Source organism: Carassius carassius, chromosome 8 (assembly GCF_963082965.1).
Source record: "Carassius carassius chromosome 8, fCarCar2.1, whole genome shotgun sequence".
NCBI classification, from domain to species: Eukaryota; Metazoa; Chordata; class Actinopteri; order Cypriniformes; family Cyprinidae; genus Carassius; species Carassius carassius.
In genome coordinates this window covers 8,758,747-8,772,561 of record NC_081762.1, presented here as the reverse complement: position 1 = coordinate 8,772,561, position 13,815 = coordinate 8,758,747, and the positions used below count along the sequence as shown (strand labels likewise).

Sequence of the window (13,815 nt, the reverse complement as noted above, 5' to 3'; positions counted from 1 at the left end):
TTAAAATGTTATTATACATTTACTTATTATTTCTTTATATTTTAAATAAAGCAGCTAAAACTAGAATTAAGGAATTAAACCATGTATAAAAAATATATTTTCATTTAAAAATCTGCTAAAGATCATAATTAAGTGTTGTTTAAAATAATACTGTTACTAAAGATAAACATTAAGCGTAGGTAATCTTAATGTAAAAACATGCATAAATTAATGCACAATTATATAGCCAATCAGCCGACAAACAGCCAACATCAACCAATAAATAAGGAAAAACACAAATATCAGAGAATAACTGACATTGTGTACTATAAAAATAGTCATGACTGTGTGAGCAAGTCCCACTAATTAAACCTTAAAAGTCAGAATACAAGAAAAACACTTTTCTCTAGTGGATACATTTTGGCTTGAATGACCAAGTTTAATATAAAAAACAGCACATAGGACAACTGAGACCAAATTATTGTTATAAGTTTACACTATTGGTCTCAAACTCAATTCCTAGAGCTCTTCACAATTTAGCTCCAACCCTAATCAAACACACGTGATCCAGCTAATCAAGCTGTTCAGGATCATTAGAAACTTCCAAGCAGGTGTGATTTGGAGCTTACTGGGGCTAAACTCTGCAGAGTGATTGAGTTTGAGGCCAATGGTTTACACCATCAAAATACTTAGACATGGAAACAACTGAAACACTCACTTGATGAGCCTTGTCCAGAACTAGTGGACCATTGACCATCCACTCTAAAGCCTGTGAAGTCTCCCTCCTGAGAAAGAATGATAAATAAAATATAACACCACAAAACCACATGTAGACCTAGACCGTTAGTCGATTTTATTCATTTAAAATCAAATGTATGTAAATTATTTGGAACAGGACATTTTGATTGTTTACAAAATTTTCTCTTTCTCTGCACTGGCTCCAATAGTAGTTCAATGAATGTATGCAGTCCATTATATTACTCCGTGCTGAGTACAATGACAGATGGCAGGACTACAAAACCCCTGCTTGACTGATAACACTGGAATTATACAGAACAAATAATCAAACAAAGGCATCAGTTTTTATAGGCCAGGCTTCACATACAACAACAAAATATGTAACATGGGATCCCTGCTTCATTTCTTTAAAAGACTGAGTGGTGAGAAATGCTGACACAAAAGAGTACAAACCACACATCCCAGTACTAAATTAATATAAGCTGAGAAGGAGGTTCTGAGTTTTGAAAGTTACAGCTTTATCATAATAAATTTCACTTATGACTCAAAAGCTGCTTTAAAAAAAAGCACTGAAAACAAACTGAAAATAAGAGCAGGCAAATCTCAAAACAAACCATTTTAAAATGTACTGTATAATTTTACAAAAGATTACCAAGGCACCCAAGTGCAACAGAGAATCAACTGGTAAGTAGTGACAACTTAATAACATCAGAAAAATTAGGATATTTCCAAAATGCAACACAAATTAAAAACTCAATCTTTAAGTCTTCAAGATAATCTAATCTATCAGTCTTTTTCAAGCAGCTCAGGAAAAAAAATGTCCACACTTGAAAACATCAATACATGTCAGCATCACCAACCATTAACCATTCAATGCTACTTACACCTGCTCATGGATTTCCAAAATCCAGTTTTTCATATCCACATAAAGCACAACTGTCCTTTTTATGTTAAGGATGATGTTGGAAAGTCCTCTGATTGCAGATAGCTCTGAATTAAAAGGACAGATTCGGATTGCATCAGTCTAGAAGGTGTGTGATGTCAAAGCTCAACATGAGCTGTGCTGGTTCAGCTTTGAATCAGACTGCATTCAAGCTTTCAGTGCTTTGGTTTCACTGCATTAGCTAAGGGAATTTCTGAAAACGTACCCTGAAATTAAAAAAAAAATCTAGCAGGGATGCTGCTCACTACCAAAAAAAAAAAAAAAAAAGACAATCTGTTGTACTAAGTGTTTTACATGCCTCCTGCCCTCTAGTTTTTATTTCATATTTTTTTTGTAAAATGTCTTAGTATAATACAAAAATTGTCTACCTTCAAGTTATAATAAATTTGCTTTGATTTTTTTATATAGTTAATAACATTTCAAGATTATAACATTTACTGAACAGGAGCAATTTTTACTTTATTATCCATAGTTATGGATTAGTTATGTTTTATGTTAAAACATAAGCATCACATATACAGCCTGGTCTTTTGAGCATTGTTCATTTGTACATCTCTAAATCATCACTGTATTGCACTGTACACAAATGGAGCTTGAAAAGAGCTTTGATCATAAAAATATAAGCATATACAAATCACCTTACTAAGATACTGACTGACAACTCAGTGGTCAGTTATAAGGATCTAAAAATTTCATTGATTTAAATTACAAGCTACCACAATTCCATCTAACTTTTTGCCCTGTAAATAACATCTGCACCAAATTTCTAGTTTTTTTTCCCTCTTCTAATATGAGCCATAAAAAAACCGACATATCAAATGACACAAAACATATGCAAACTTTTTATAGATTTCTTTTTACAGTATTATTTCATATGTCAGGCTTTACTTGGTTAGTCTCTTATTTAACAGAACTAAAAGTGGAAAAAAAGCACTCAGACAGTTAAGTACATGCAATTCAAATTAAGCAGTTCTTATCATACTAAACGTTTTACTGTATGAAAATTAAGTTGAACCACACTTCTAGCACACCTTGATTGATTAATAAGCTGACTATGAAACAATTAACTTGTCTGTAAACACTGTTAGCTGACGAATGTAGGATTTTTTAGAAACATTGCATATTTTAACCATACTTACAAAGACGATTCGCGACAGAATGGATAAACAATAATCATATTTCGGATGCACGCCACGCCTCCCAAACATTTGAACTAAATATGTAACAAATACTATCGACTGAGAAAAACAGACAACACTGACATTAGATCCCAAAGCCTAGTTATAACTTTACACTAACTCCCTTAAAACTAATCAGCGGACACCACGCTCTCACTGAACCGCAAACAATCCCAGTAGCCACGGCAACACCGCCAACCGGAGTTAAACACCCGCCACGAGAGCTCGACCGCCCGGCAAAAGCCCAAGTTACGACTAGCGTCTCTTTAAACGCTTTACAGAGACTCCATCTCTGTAATCCGTGAATCTTACGACCGCGCCGCTATGATCAGGTGGCCGCATCTCTGCAGGAACTGACACCAACAACTCCGCGACACGCTGATGATGCACTTGCTGCGCATTAGTACTTTAACCATTAACGGTTTTTCTCACCTCATCACTCCCGCTCGTGCAGAATCCCGCCTCGCGCTGGCGCCGGTGTTTCTCCGCCAGCCCGAGCAAGCGCGACAGTGACGAATCCTCTCTCAGCGTAGCTCTAACGTCGATGGGCCTCGGCCCTTCTCTGTCTTCAGAACTCACCCGACCGACGTGAAAGCGTTTCTCCGTCTTCAGCAGGCTCCGAGATGTCCATGGCCGACCTGGGAAACGGCAGCGAACGGTGGCGGAGCTGTTTACGTTCGCTACTACAGCCGAGGCTGGTAATCCGCCTCCTGCTGCCGCCATTATTACATACCACAACAACAACTACGGCGCTGAGCTCTAGAGTGGAACAAGATGGAAAGGCGCGAGATAGCGGAGGAAACGCACGGCATCATGGGAGATTGAGTTTTTATTTTTGTTGGCCTTTGAGCATAATGGCGCATCATTCTGTAAACAGATAATATAAAAAAGCAACAGTTTAATGCAGTTTAACATTTTAAAGTCTGAAATATGACATAATAGTCAGTATTTTTTTTTTTACATTTAACAGTTTATTGAACCTTTAGTTACAAATATATATATATATATATATATTTTTAAATATGCATGTTTGTATATTTTATATCATATTTGATTCATTAGGCTTTTGAGGTCCATGTAGTGATACAGGAATAAATGTAATAAAAGTGAGTTATTTTTTAAAATGTAACAGTTTATTGAACCTTTCGTTACAAATATATATTTTAAAAAGTTTGCATGTGTTTTATATTTTGTATCATATTTGATTCATTAGGCTTTAATGGCTCATGTAGTGATACAGGAAGGTAAGTAGCTCATACATAAGGGAGGAAAACACCTAAAATGTATTCAGAAGCCCAATTTAATCAAAATATGGCAGCTTATTTGCTGCTGATATCTTTTTTATAACAGCATAAAATACTACTACATGCATGTAATATCAGTTGTCACTTTATTTCCTAATATTATTAATTCTAATAATAATAATAATGAGATATTTTAATGTTTAGTTTTATGATGTTTTATGATCAAATCTCTGTAGTTTTGACTGTGGGAGGAAATATGTAATGAAATGAAATACAAGAATGACTGAGAGATGTACAAATAAACATTTCTCAAAAGCTCGTTTATTTCTTAATTTGAACATAGATTATGGAAAATTTAATTGCTTCAGTCCAGTTACTGTTAATATTGAAATATTAATAACCATATTCAAGTTATTAATTCTTAAGTTTACCATATAAAACTCATTAAAGATTTCACAGCATAGAAGTAAAGCGTACCACAAATTGAAGGTATACCTTCAATATACCAATATATAGGTTTTTTTACTTACTAAAAAAGTATGAATTAGCAGTCAGAGTGTAGAAGGTTTTTCAAGCAAATTTCTGATCAAGTTTTACTTTAAGTAAAAGCCAACTTTTACTTTTACTCCACTACATTTCCTAATTAAAATGTATACTTTTACTACGATACATTTCCCCGAAGCATTATACATAAACAGTCCCTTGCTGCCACCTACTGGCGGTTTTAATTTCACATTTCGACTATTTTTACATTCGTTAAAATAATTTTAAATGATCAGTATTCAGCATTTTACGTTAAAAACAAAACATTATATATGCATCTGTAACTGCAGGTTAAATGTATCAGTGTCCCCTCTGAGCTACATTAAACTGTGTAAATACATGTTAATGCTATTTCAGATGCAGATTCCAGAAATGTTTTCTTATTTTGGAATGAAAGACACTAAGCACCAGATGAAGTGCTTCTTATTCTTACCCAAAAATACAAAATGGAAGAGTTAAAACTATATATATATATATAGTAATTTTCTGGTGAGATATCTGTACTTTTACTTGAGTATGGCTTTATACTTTGTACACCACTGATCATTCAATTTTCTTGATTTTGGAACCACATTATTATGTTATTGTAAATAATATAAAACAATATAAATAAATAGTTGGTCATTTGCACAAGCAATTAACTCTTGGAAAAAAACTAACAGGTAAAATGTTAAACATGTATCTCTGAGCTTCTCCTGCTCCCGTTAGATGTCGCCAGAGCGTAATCAACCGCCGCTTGCACAGATATTTGCCAACATATAGGCTACGTCAACAACCAGTCAACAAAAGCACACGTTTTCCTCAATAAAATAAAATTGAGCATTTGTTGCGTTCCTGCGAAGTAAAATATGTAAATAAGTTCTGAAAAATTATTGGTCCGCGTATTTTTCCCAGAAGCCTTTGCAAAATTTGTCGTCACAGCCTCGTTGGCGCAGTAGGCAGCGCGTCAGTCTCATAATCTGAAGGTCGTGAGTTCGAGCCTCACACGGGGCATGGCAATGTTTTAACTCCTGTAAACGGTAAAAATCCACTTATGTAAAAGAGTAAATCACGAGGCTTGTCTGTACTTTTAGAGAAGTCCTATCAAAGGAGAAGTCACCATGATATTTTCAGATTTCTATTATTATTATTATTCCTTTATTTAACCAGGGGAAATCATATTGAGAAGTCTCTTTTTCAAATGGTCCCTGGCCAAGAAAGTCAGAACTTAACAATTTAAAAAAGAAGAACAAAAGAAAAGAAAAACCTCATCTACAACAAACAAAGAATACCAAATTACACAATATCATATCAGCACCACATAAACCATACCACAACACATAACAAAGACAAAAGTCAGATACATCAACAAACAAAATATACCACAATAACAAATTAACCAAGACATCCTACTACATTCAAGATTCAATATTTTTATTCGTCCCATACAAAATTATATATAGCATATATAACCAGCAGTGAAATGTGAGTCAGGTCCGCTCCATGGACAGTGCAATTATTTAAGAAAACAACACAGATGAAAATATACATAAATATAGCTATGTAAGAATGAAATAAAAGTAAGCAATAAAAATATAAGAATAAAATTTTAAAAAGATGTATATTGTAGAATTAAATATAGTACGCAGGAATGTACAAGAAGCAAATGTGCTAACAGGGTGACACTGTCAGTGTGTCTATGTGAGGTAGTGAATGATGAATATCTTACTGATAGAGTGTACATTAAGTGGAGGCATGAGGATGTTAAGAGGCTGGTTTTGAGTTCATGAGCCTGATGGCCTGGGGGAAGAAACTCCTCCTGAGTCTCTCGGTTACGGCTACGGAAGCGCTTACCAGATGCAGTATGACTGCTACATGAAGCTCCATACAAGTATCAAAACAGAACAGCAGCCTATATACAATCACAGGAGCATTGTAACGGAAGGTGATTTCACCAAATTCAGATTTTACAATTTACTATTATTAGACCTAAGATTGTATCTATTGTTTTCTACAAAAGAGAAAACTGATAAATAAGAAGGCAACAGTCCTAACACTATAATTATAATATATTTTATAGATTTTTTTATAAATAAAAATAAGACAGTGATGCTGTCTACGAATTGAGAGTGGAGGCCAACCTGATAAACTATAAACTACAATGATGTGTAAAATACTCAGCTTTAGTGACAAAGCGTAGGGCAGAATGGTATACAGAATCCAATGAACGTAACTTTGCTGCATGCATGTACAAAATATCTCTATAGTCTATAACAGATAAAAAGGTATCAGAAACAAGTTCCTTTCTTGCCTTTAAATTAAAACAAGCCTTAATTCCATAATAAAATCTTAGTTTAACTCTCAGCTTTTTTACCAAGTTATCTACATGGGGTTTAAAAGTGAGCTTTTCATCTAATAAAAAACCCAAGTAATTATAACATGACACTCTTTTCTGGTCATAAAGAGTAATAATTTGAGGCAAATCCTGTACATTCCTAGAATGAGTAAATAACACACATTTTGTCTTTTTAAAATTAAGTACCAATTTTAAATTAAGTAAAAAAAATTGTAAAACTGTAAAGGCATCCTGCAATTTCTAATGCCTCATACTGAGATCTAGCAGTACTGTATATAACAGTATCATCTGCATAGAGACGTACAGCTACATCTACATTTGTACAAATATAATTTATGTAGATTGTAAACAACAAAGGCCCTAATATGGAACCTTGAGGGACTCCAACCATTAGTTCTGCCTCCCCTGATATAATGCCTTCACAAGTGACACACTGGTATCTACTAGACAGATAGTTTTTAAACCATTAAATAGCTAGATTAGGATATAGTCCTAACATAAAAGTGTTGCATGACAAAGGAAACAAAGCATGAACTGAATCTTTTTATTAAATGTTATGGTTTCTTTTTTTTATTCAAATAATGTACAATTTTGAACAGCTCTTGAGCCAAAACAGTTCTGTTTGTATATATTTGTAATTTTATAAAATGATAAAAGAACAGCAAGAACAGTCCGGAAAATATGCAGAGACATTCCTAAAAGTTTCCCATTTGATTTAATCCTAAAAAAATTTTTTTTTTTAAAAATCAGTCTGTTTCTTCTTCTAGGCTAAACATTGTGTTAATGTTTGGTTTTATATGACTTATAGAAATTATAAACTGCAATAAACGATAGACCTTAAGCATAAATAAAAATAATATTTTTCCCAGAAACTAATTCTGAATCGCAGAAGTGTTGAGTTGTATGGATAAAACAATTCAGTTCCACTGCCACAAATGATTGTACCGCAGTGCTGCAATTATATTTTGATTAGAAACACCAAAAAGCCAACATTTTTAATTACATACAACTAATGGAAAAAATGCAGTTAAATAAGAACAATTAAAACAAAAGGTGCTGGATGTTCATCGCTGATTACACCCTTCAGCACTTCTTCTTTCCATAACCCCGCTTTATCAGTTCATCCTTCCACACAGCAAAGGGTTTTGTTTCGGTCTCCTCACAATACCAGTTGCCAAAATACTGGCGATGAGTTGACATTACTCTCTCTTTATTGCACTTTCTGCACTGGATAGCCTCTGATCTTCGCACATACTTCCTGGTACAAATGCCATCTTTTTCCTTGACCAGTTTTCTCTTCTGGTAGTACTGTGTGGTGTGAGGAACAGGAACCACATGGAAGCTCGCTGTTGGTGGTGCATCAATCTTTTGTGCAGGTGTTAAAACCACCATCATTTGTTTTAACGGAAAAGGACTGGAAAACAAAATGGGCAAAGTCAGCATTGAGCCTGACTGGGCTTGTACTGTTGAGGCTTCTTCTTGTGTTGTGTTGCTGCTTTCCATCACAGTGTCTGGAGGCAAGTTTGAAATGAGAGGCTTGTCGTCGCAATTATCCTCTTCTTTTATGAAAGGAACCTTCTCTGGAGCAGGCGAGGATGTGTTTGGAGGAAAGAGATCTTCCTCCTGAAACTGAGCACCTCGGCTTGTCCTGAAAAAAAGATTGAATGCCTTGCATTAATATTTTTAAAATGCCTCTTGGCAATACCAAGCTGAAGCATATTTTGCATACGTCGATGGAGAAGCTTCTAACAGAGATGGGATGGGTTGGTTTGTGATTGTCCAATCCCCAATGTCCTCTAGTTTGCAGCAGCTCTCACTTTTAGCCACTTGGAGGTCAGTGGTTTCCATCTGTCTAATGATAAATCTGATGTCCTGGATTGCTTTGCCAGTCTGATGGTACAGGTACTCTAACCCAATCAGTTCACCTGAAAAGGAGTTGAAGATCAATGCACTTGAAATCAAAACATACAATCAAAATGTAACCATGTTTTATTAAATGGATAGTTCACATGAATTGAAAATTCTGTGAAACACAAGAATGTTGGTTTTGGAGACAATTGTCATTATTGTTTACAAATTAAAAAAAAGTATTATGCATTTAGAATATGCTTTTATCGACTTACAAAAACTAAAAATTTCGTCACAAACTAAAATGTAAGAGAAAACTGAAAATATATAAAGAAAAAAAAAATACTAGAATAGTAATAATTATACTAAAATAACAACTAAAATAAAAATACAAGTATAAAATACAACAAAAACCATCAACCAAACAAACACAAGTTACATTACACAATAAAAATACACAATAAAAATTATATTAAGAAACTTTTTAAGTAAGTTCACTTCAAGAGAGTTTTCTAAATACATTAAAAGTGGGACAACCCAATAAAAAATGTTTGACAGAAAGGGGAATCTGCTGAACATGCATTGAATGGGGTCAAAAATGTATGTGTTTTGTATGACCTATGCAGCATCTGGTAAATACCACTTGATCAAATCTAGTTTTAAAAATCAGTTTGAAATTTCCAGATGGATTTTATGTACCGGTAATTATTATTTGTACATGTATCCCACTCTTCTTACTGTTTCCATTGTATATTGGAATGACATGAAGGTGAGTTCCTATTTTTGGTGAGCTGTCCCTTCAGCCATGAGAAAGTAATATCTAACTTACCAGTGTATTTACTTGTAATGATAGTAGACACAATGTTGTTTTCAAGCATTTCCTCTCCGAGCTGGTCGACAGCTTGTTGGAGAACCCCAATGCAAGACTGAGGTGTCTGTAGGCCCTCTGAGGCCACGGCAGTCGCTTCATTCCACCTGACCAATCCATCCAAAAACTCAATTTGAAGAAATGTAGAACAAGCTGGCACCCCTAAAATATAATACACAATGCCATGAAATCTCTTTATATTTCACAAAGTGTACTAATTTTTCATACGGTGTTCAGACATTGTGCAAACACATCATCCTGCACATAATTATCATTAAAAAAATCAATAAAACTGTCATTTGCAAGCATTGCAACACTGAGCTACTGCAGTGTAGACTGGTATTTTGATTATGGCTGTCTACAGTAGTAGTCAGGCACACTGCTGACATGTAGCAGTGTAGTGCCTTTTGAGCATAAGAGACTAAAACAAACCAACAAAACAAAATTGACTGATAACTGATTTACCTGGAATGAGCTGGTTCAAATGCTGGTGGAAGGATTCAATGATTGTGGAATCTCTGAAACATTTGTAGGTTGGCAGAAGTTGGCCTCCCTTCACCAGTGTCCCAGTCTGCTCATACAGTGGTACACCAAGAGGATCCACTAGACATGGCAGATGTTTCTTCTGGGAATCCCAAATCTCAGCCAATATATTGGAACTGAAGAGAGGCACTCCTGATGAGTCCCATCCCGCCTCCCCATCATAGAGCCGAATGAGTGCTGTGATAAGTTCTTCGATCTCCCTTACATCACGCGTGGCTCGTCTACAGTGGAGGGCCAACTCGCTTCTGCTGAGGTGATGCATTAGTTCATCATCAGAAGGCTGGACGATATCGGAATTGAGCTCATTATGCTTCGCCTCCTTCAGCTGCTTCAGGTCCTCCTCATCCCATTTGAAAATACAGTGGGTGAGGCGGCCCATGAATGTCGGGTATATCTGATGGGACTCTAACGTGCAGCCCACAGAAATCCTTCGCATGAACTCGGAGATGTTCAACCTGACCTCCACGTCCTTCCACTCTCTGAATGTTTTTCTGAGAGAGTTGGACCCACAGCAGTCTCCATTAACATACAGAACTTCAGGAGGAGCCACTGCAGCTTCCTTGTATCTATTTATGACACTGGAGATCATCCCCTCAAGACCAGACTCTTTGTTTTCTGTAAGCACCGACATGATAGCTTGCCCGTGTTCATTGAAAACACTGGTCACCCAAGTTCCTGAGACACTCTTTGGTGGAACCCATCTTTAGCACATGACCAAACGTCGAGGTTATGCTGGCCTTGATCTCATTCATTCTGTGAAGTACGTCCAGAGCGAACACTTGCCTCAACCAACAATGTTTGGGAAGGAGAGGCATGGCGGTTGGATCTTGAAACTGAGCAGCTTGGGCAAAGCTTTTGCAATCTGTTAGATACCGAACAGTCTTTTGCAGCCAAACCTCAGTGTGACGTTCCTCCAGTTTCTTATGGATTTGGCTGACGCTAGGCCCCAAATGTCTCAGACGGTTAAAGTGAACAACCTTCATGTCACAAGCCACGTGTGATGCAAGAATGCAAGGGAACTGGACTCTATGACCAATATCAAGTTGTGACACTACATCATGACTCCAGCTAATCCATTTCCTCTTGCATTTCCCACAAACCAGACGCTCGGATGCCATGAAGTATGACCCTTCCATGTCGACTACCTGCCTGAGCTCCTCATGCAGGCCTGTTGATGTGAGCTCTCCCTTCAGGCAGTCTGAATGTGGACAGATAAGTTTCACGTTCCACATCTTTTGTGGCATCCAGAGAAACAATGCATTCCCAAAGTAGCATCCCATCTCTGGCTCTTCAGTTACGGTAAGAGGTGGGAACGGTGGGTACCGCCACATCCTATCCACCCTAGCATAGTCCATTTCAGGTTGCATCTCAGGAGACCACCTGAACAGGGCCTTTGACACCCACCTATAATCTGCAGGGGGCAAAGTGCACATCCATCCCGAAGGAAGACAAATTCTTGTACCTAAAACAATAAATAGGATTAACTATTTGTGAACAAAAATTTGAAAAGAAGCAGAACCTTTAGTTACTTACTATATACTTGTGACAGGAGCAGCTCAGAAGTTTGTTCAGGCATGCAACACTGACCTCCAGACACAACCTTTGCTTTCAAAGGATTGCTTTGTCCCTTATCTGATCTGCTTGGCTTCATGACTTGAACAATGAAATAAAAAGAAACCACTCCTATAAGTAAAATAATGATATCATGGACTTTTCTGGAATCAAGAGTGTTGATACTGATAATTCACAGTTCTGCTGTTGTCTCATATTGTTAAAGGTTCTTTATTTTTACTTGACAGATTAAAGGGCTCATTTGATGCTCTTTGGAGTGTAACAAGCTCTTGGTGAATGAAGAAGATCTGTAAAGTTGCAAAGACTAAAGTCTCAATTCCTGGGCTGAACTAAGGACAATATTAACCGTCTTTACATTTATTTTGAAAGATGAAGCTCGCGATTATGGAAAGGGGCGTTACATTTCCAACGAATGCTTGCTGTGTTCGGCCAATCACAATGCACTGGGTCTGTTGGCCAATCAGAGCAGACTATGCTTGTCGGAAGGAGGGACTTTGTAGAAAAAAACACGTTTGAGAGAGGCAGGGCATAGAGGACCTACAATAATGTACAGTATTTTAAAATAATGTTTTTTGAACATTAAAGCATGCCAACATATTCTATTACACCAAATACACAAAATAATGATCTTTAATCACTTAATCGGATTTGTGCGATTTTGTTATTTTATAACTAAATATTCATTAAATTAAAAAAGGTTAACTAATTAAACTTGTCAAGGTCAAATTTCAATCGAAAATCACAAAGGGGAAAAAATAGATTTTGTTCATTGAAAGAAAAATATAAAAGTATAAAAATACGCCTGGACTTTTTAGATTATGACAATTAAGCACAAAAAAGAAAAGGGAAAAATGTGATACAGTTAAAATTATTATTTTTGTTATTGAAAACTATGATAATAGTAAAGTAAAATGTCCAGATAAACAGTAGTGCTTTACTGGGGGGAAATAACGTTTAATTTTACTGGAAACAAAATCTTAACAGGCTTAATATGAAGGCTTTTTTTCTAAAGAATGTTGGTGTAAAATAATTTTTTGACAAGCTTTGCTACACTCACCAAAAGGTTGTAATATATTCTAGCTCTTATCATCAACAACGACCAATCATCAATATTACTTTTTAGCAATTTACACCAAGAGTCGAGGAAATGGATTAAAAACGATTCGAACCCTCGTGCGTCAAACCTCTGAGGAGAGAATCACTTACTTCAAACTTCAGCATGCCTATAATTACAACAAAGTATCTTGAGTAAGTAATGAGAAACAGATTATATTACCTTTGACAACGCGACAAAAAAGCACAAATGTAAAATCGAAGTTGTCCAAAAGATGAAGCCGTTATCTGATGTTTCTTAGCTAGACGTCAAAAAAGCGGGTTGTTTCGAGCGGTTTCGAGGGCTAACGGGGGCGTTGATTGGCTGATTTCTAGTATGGTTTTGCAATCTTGTGATTGGCTCATTTCTGCTTGGACTTTTAAAAAAATAGTATGGTAATTTAATTGCCGTCCGAATCCACATCTCTGAGTTTACAAGAAGAAGTTAAAACAAAATTCAGTGCTTAACCCAATTTTGAGCACTCCCGAACACTTCGATGTAATTTGCATACATATTTATTTCTGAAATGCTGGAAAGTGTTTAAAATAACACTACTTCATAACTGCTCACAGTGACCGGGAGCAGAAAGAGATGAAAAGCACTTTTAAAATGGGTATTATAAACGGATATATAAGCTACATAAATATATCGCGTATACGTTAATTATAGTCTTTTTAAACGAGATTTAAATAAATAAAAAAAGAGGATTATATATTATAAAATATGCTTTGAATAATAAGAATACAAATTACATAAGTATTTTAAATGCATTTTAAATGCATTAAATACAATTTGGTAAATAAAATAAATATTATTTACAGCAGACAATTATGTGACTGACTGGTCACGTGAGCAGCGCGTTCTCAGGTTCGTAGGATTAAGAACTCTGTGAATAGATCGCCATCCGAATCCATGAGTTTTATCAGAGGTG

The 13,815-nt window shown here is 35.8% G+C and overlaps 2 protein-coding genes and 1 non-coding gene across 5 annotated transcripts in view; 1 reads left to right on the top strand and 2 right to left on the bottom strand.

Annotated features, from left to right (window-relative positions):
* LOC132145160 (histone-lysine N-methyltransferase 2B-like) overlaps positions 1-3,563 on the bottom strand; it is a 31,481-nt gene extending 27,918 nt beyond the window's left edge. For all 3 annotated transcript variants that reach the window (XR_009434444.1, XM_059555946.1, XM_059555947.1), the window contains exons 1-2: positions 3,271-3,563; positions 698-764 (exon numbers count right to left, since the gene is read on the bottom strand). Coding sequence is in view for 2 of the 3 variants with exons in the window: in XM_059555946.1 (XP_059411929.1) it covers positions 698-764; positions 3,271-3,561 (358 nt within the window). In the remaining variant the exon portion in view is untranslated. The remainder of the gene's footprint in view (positions 1-697; positions 765-3,270) is intronic.
* Positions 3,564-5,545: 1,982 nt separating this feature from the next.
* Positions 5,546-5,618, top strand: trnam-cau (transfer RNA methionine (anticodon CAU)). Its single transcript has one exon. It is a non-coding gene; the product is annotated as a tRNA-Met (tRNA).
* A 2,164-nt stretch (positions 5,619-7,782) lies between these two features.
* Positions 7,783-11,822, bottom strand: LOC132144663 (uncharacterized). The gene is made up of 5 exons (XM_059555221.1): positions 11,753-11,822; positions 10,142-11,681; positions 9,638-9,838; positions 8,690-8,885; positions 7,783-8,608 (listed from the first exon to the last, which is right to left on the bottom strand). Exons 2-5 carry the CDS (start codon positions 10,848-10,850, stop codon positions 8,044-8,046), a joined length of 1,671 nt encoding a protein of 556 aa, XP_059411204.1. The 5' UTR covers positions 10,851-11,681; positions 11,753-11,822; the 3' UTR covers positions 7,783-8,043.
* Positions 11,823-13,815: the final 1,993 nt, after the last annotated feature.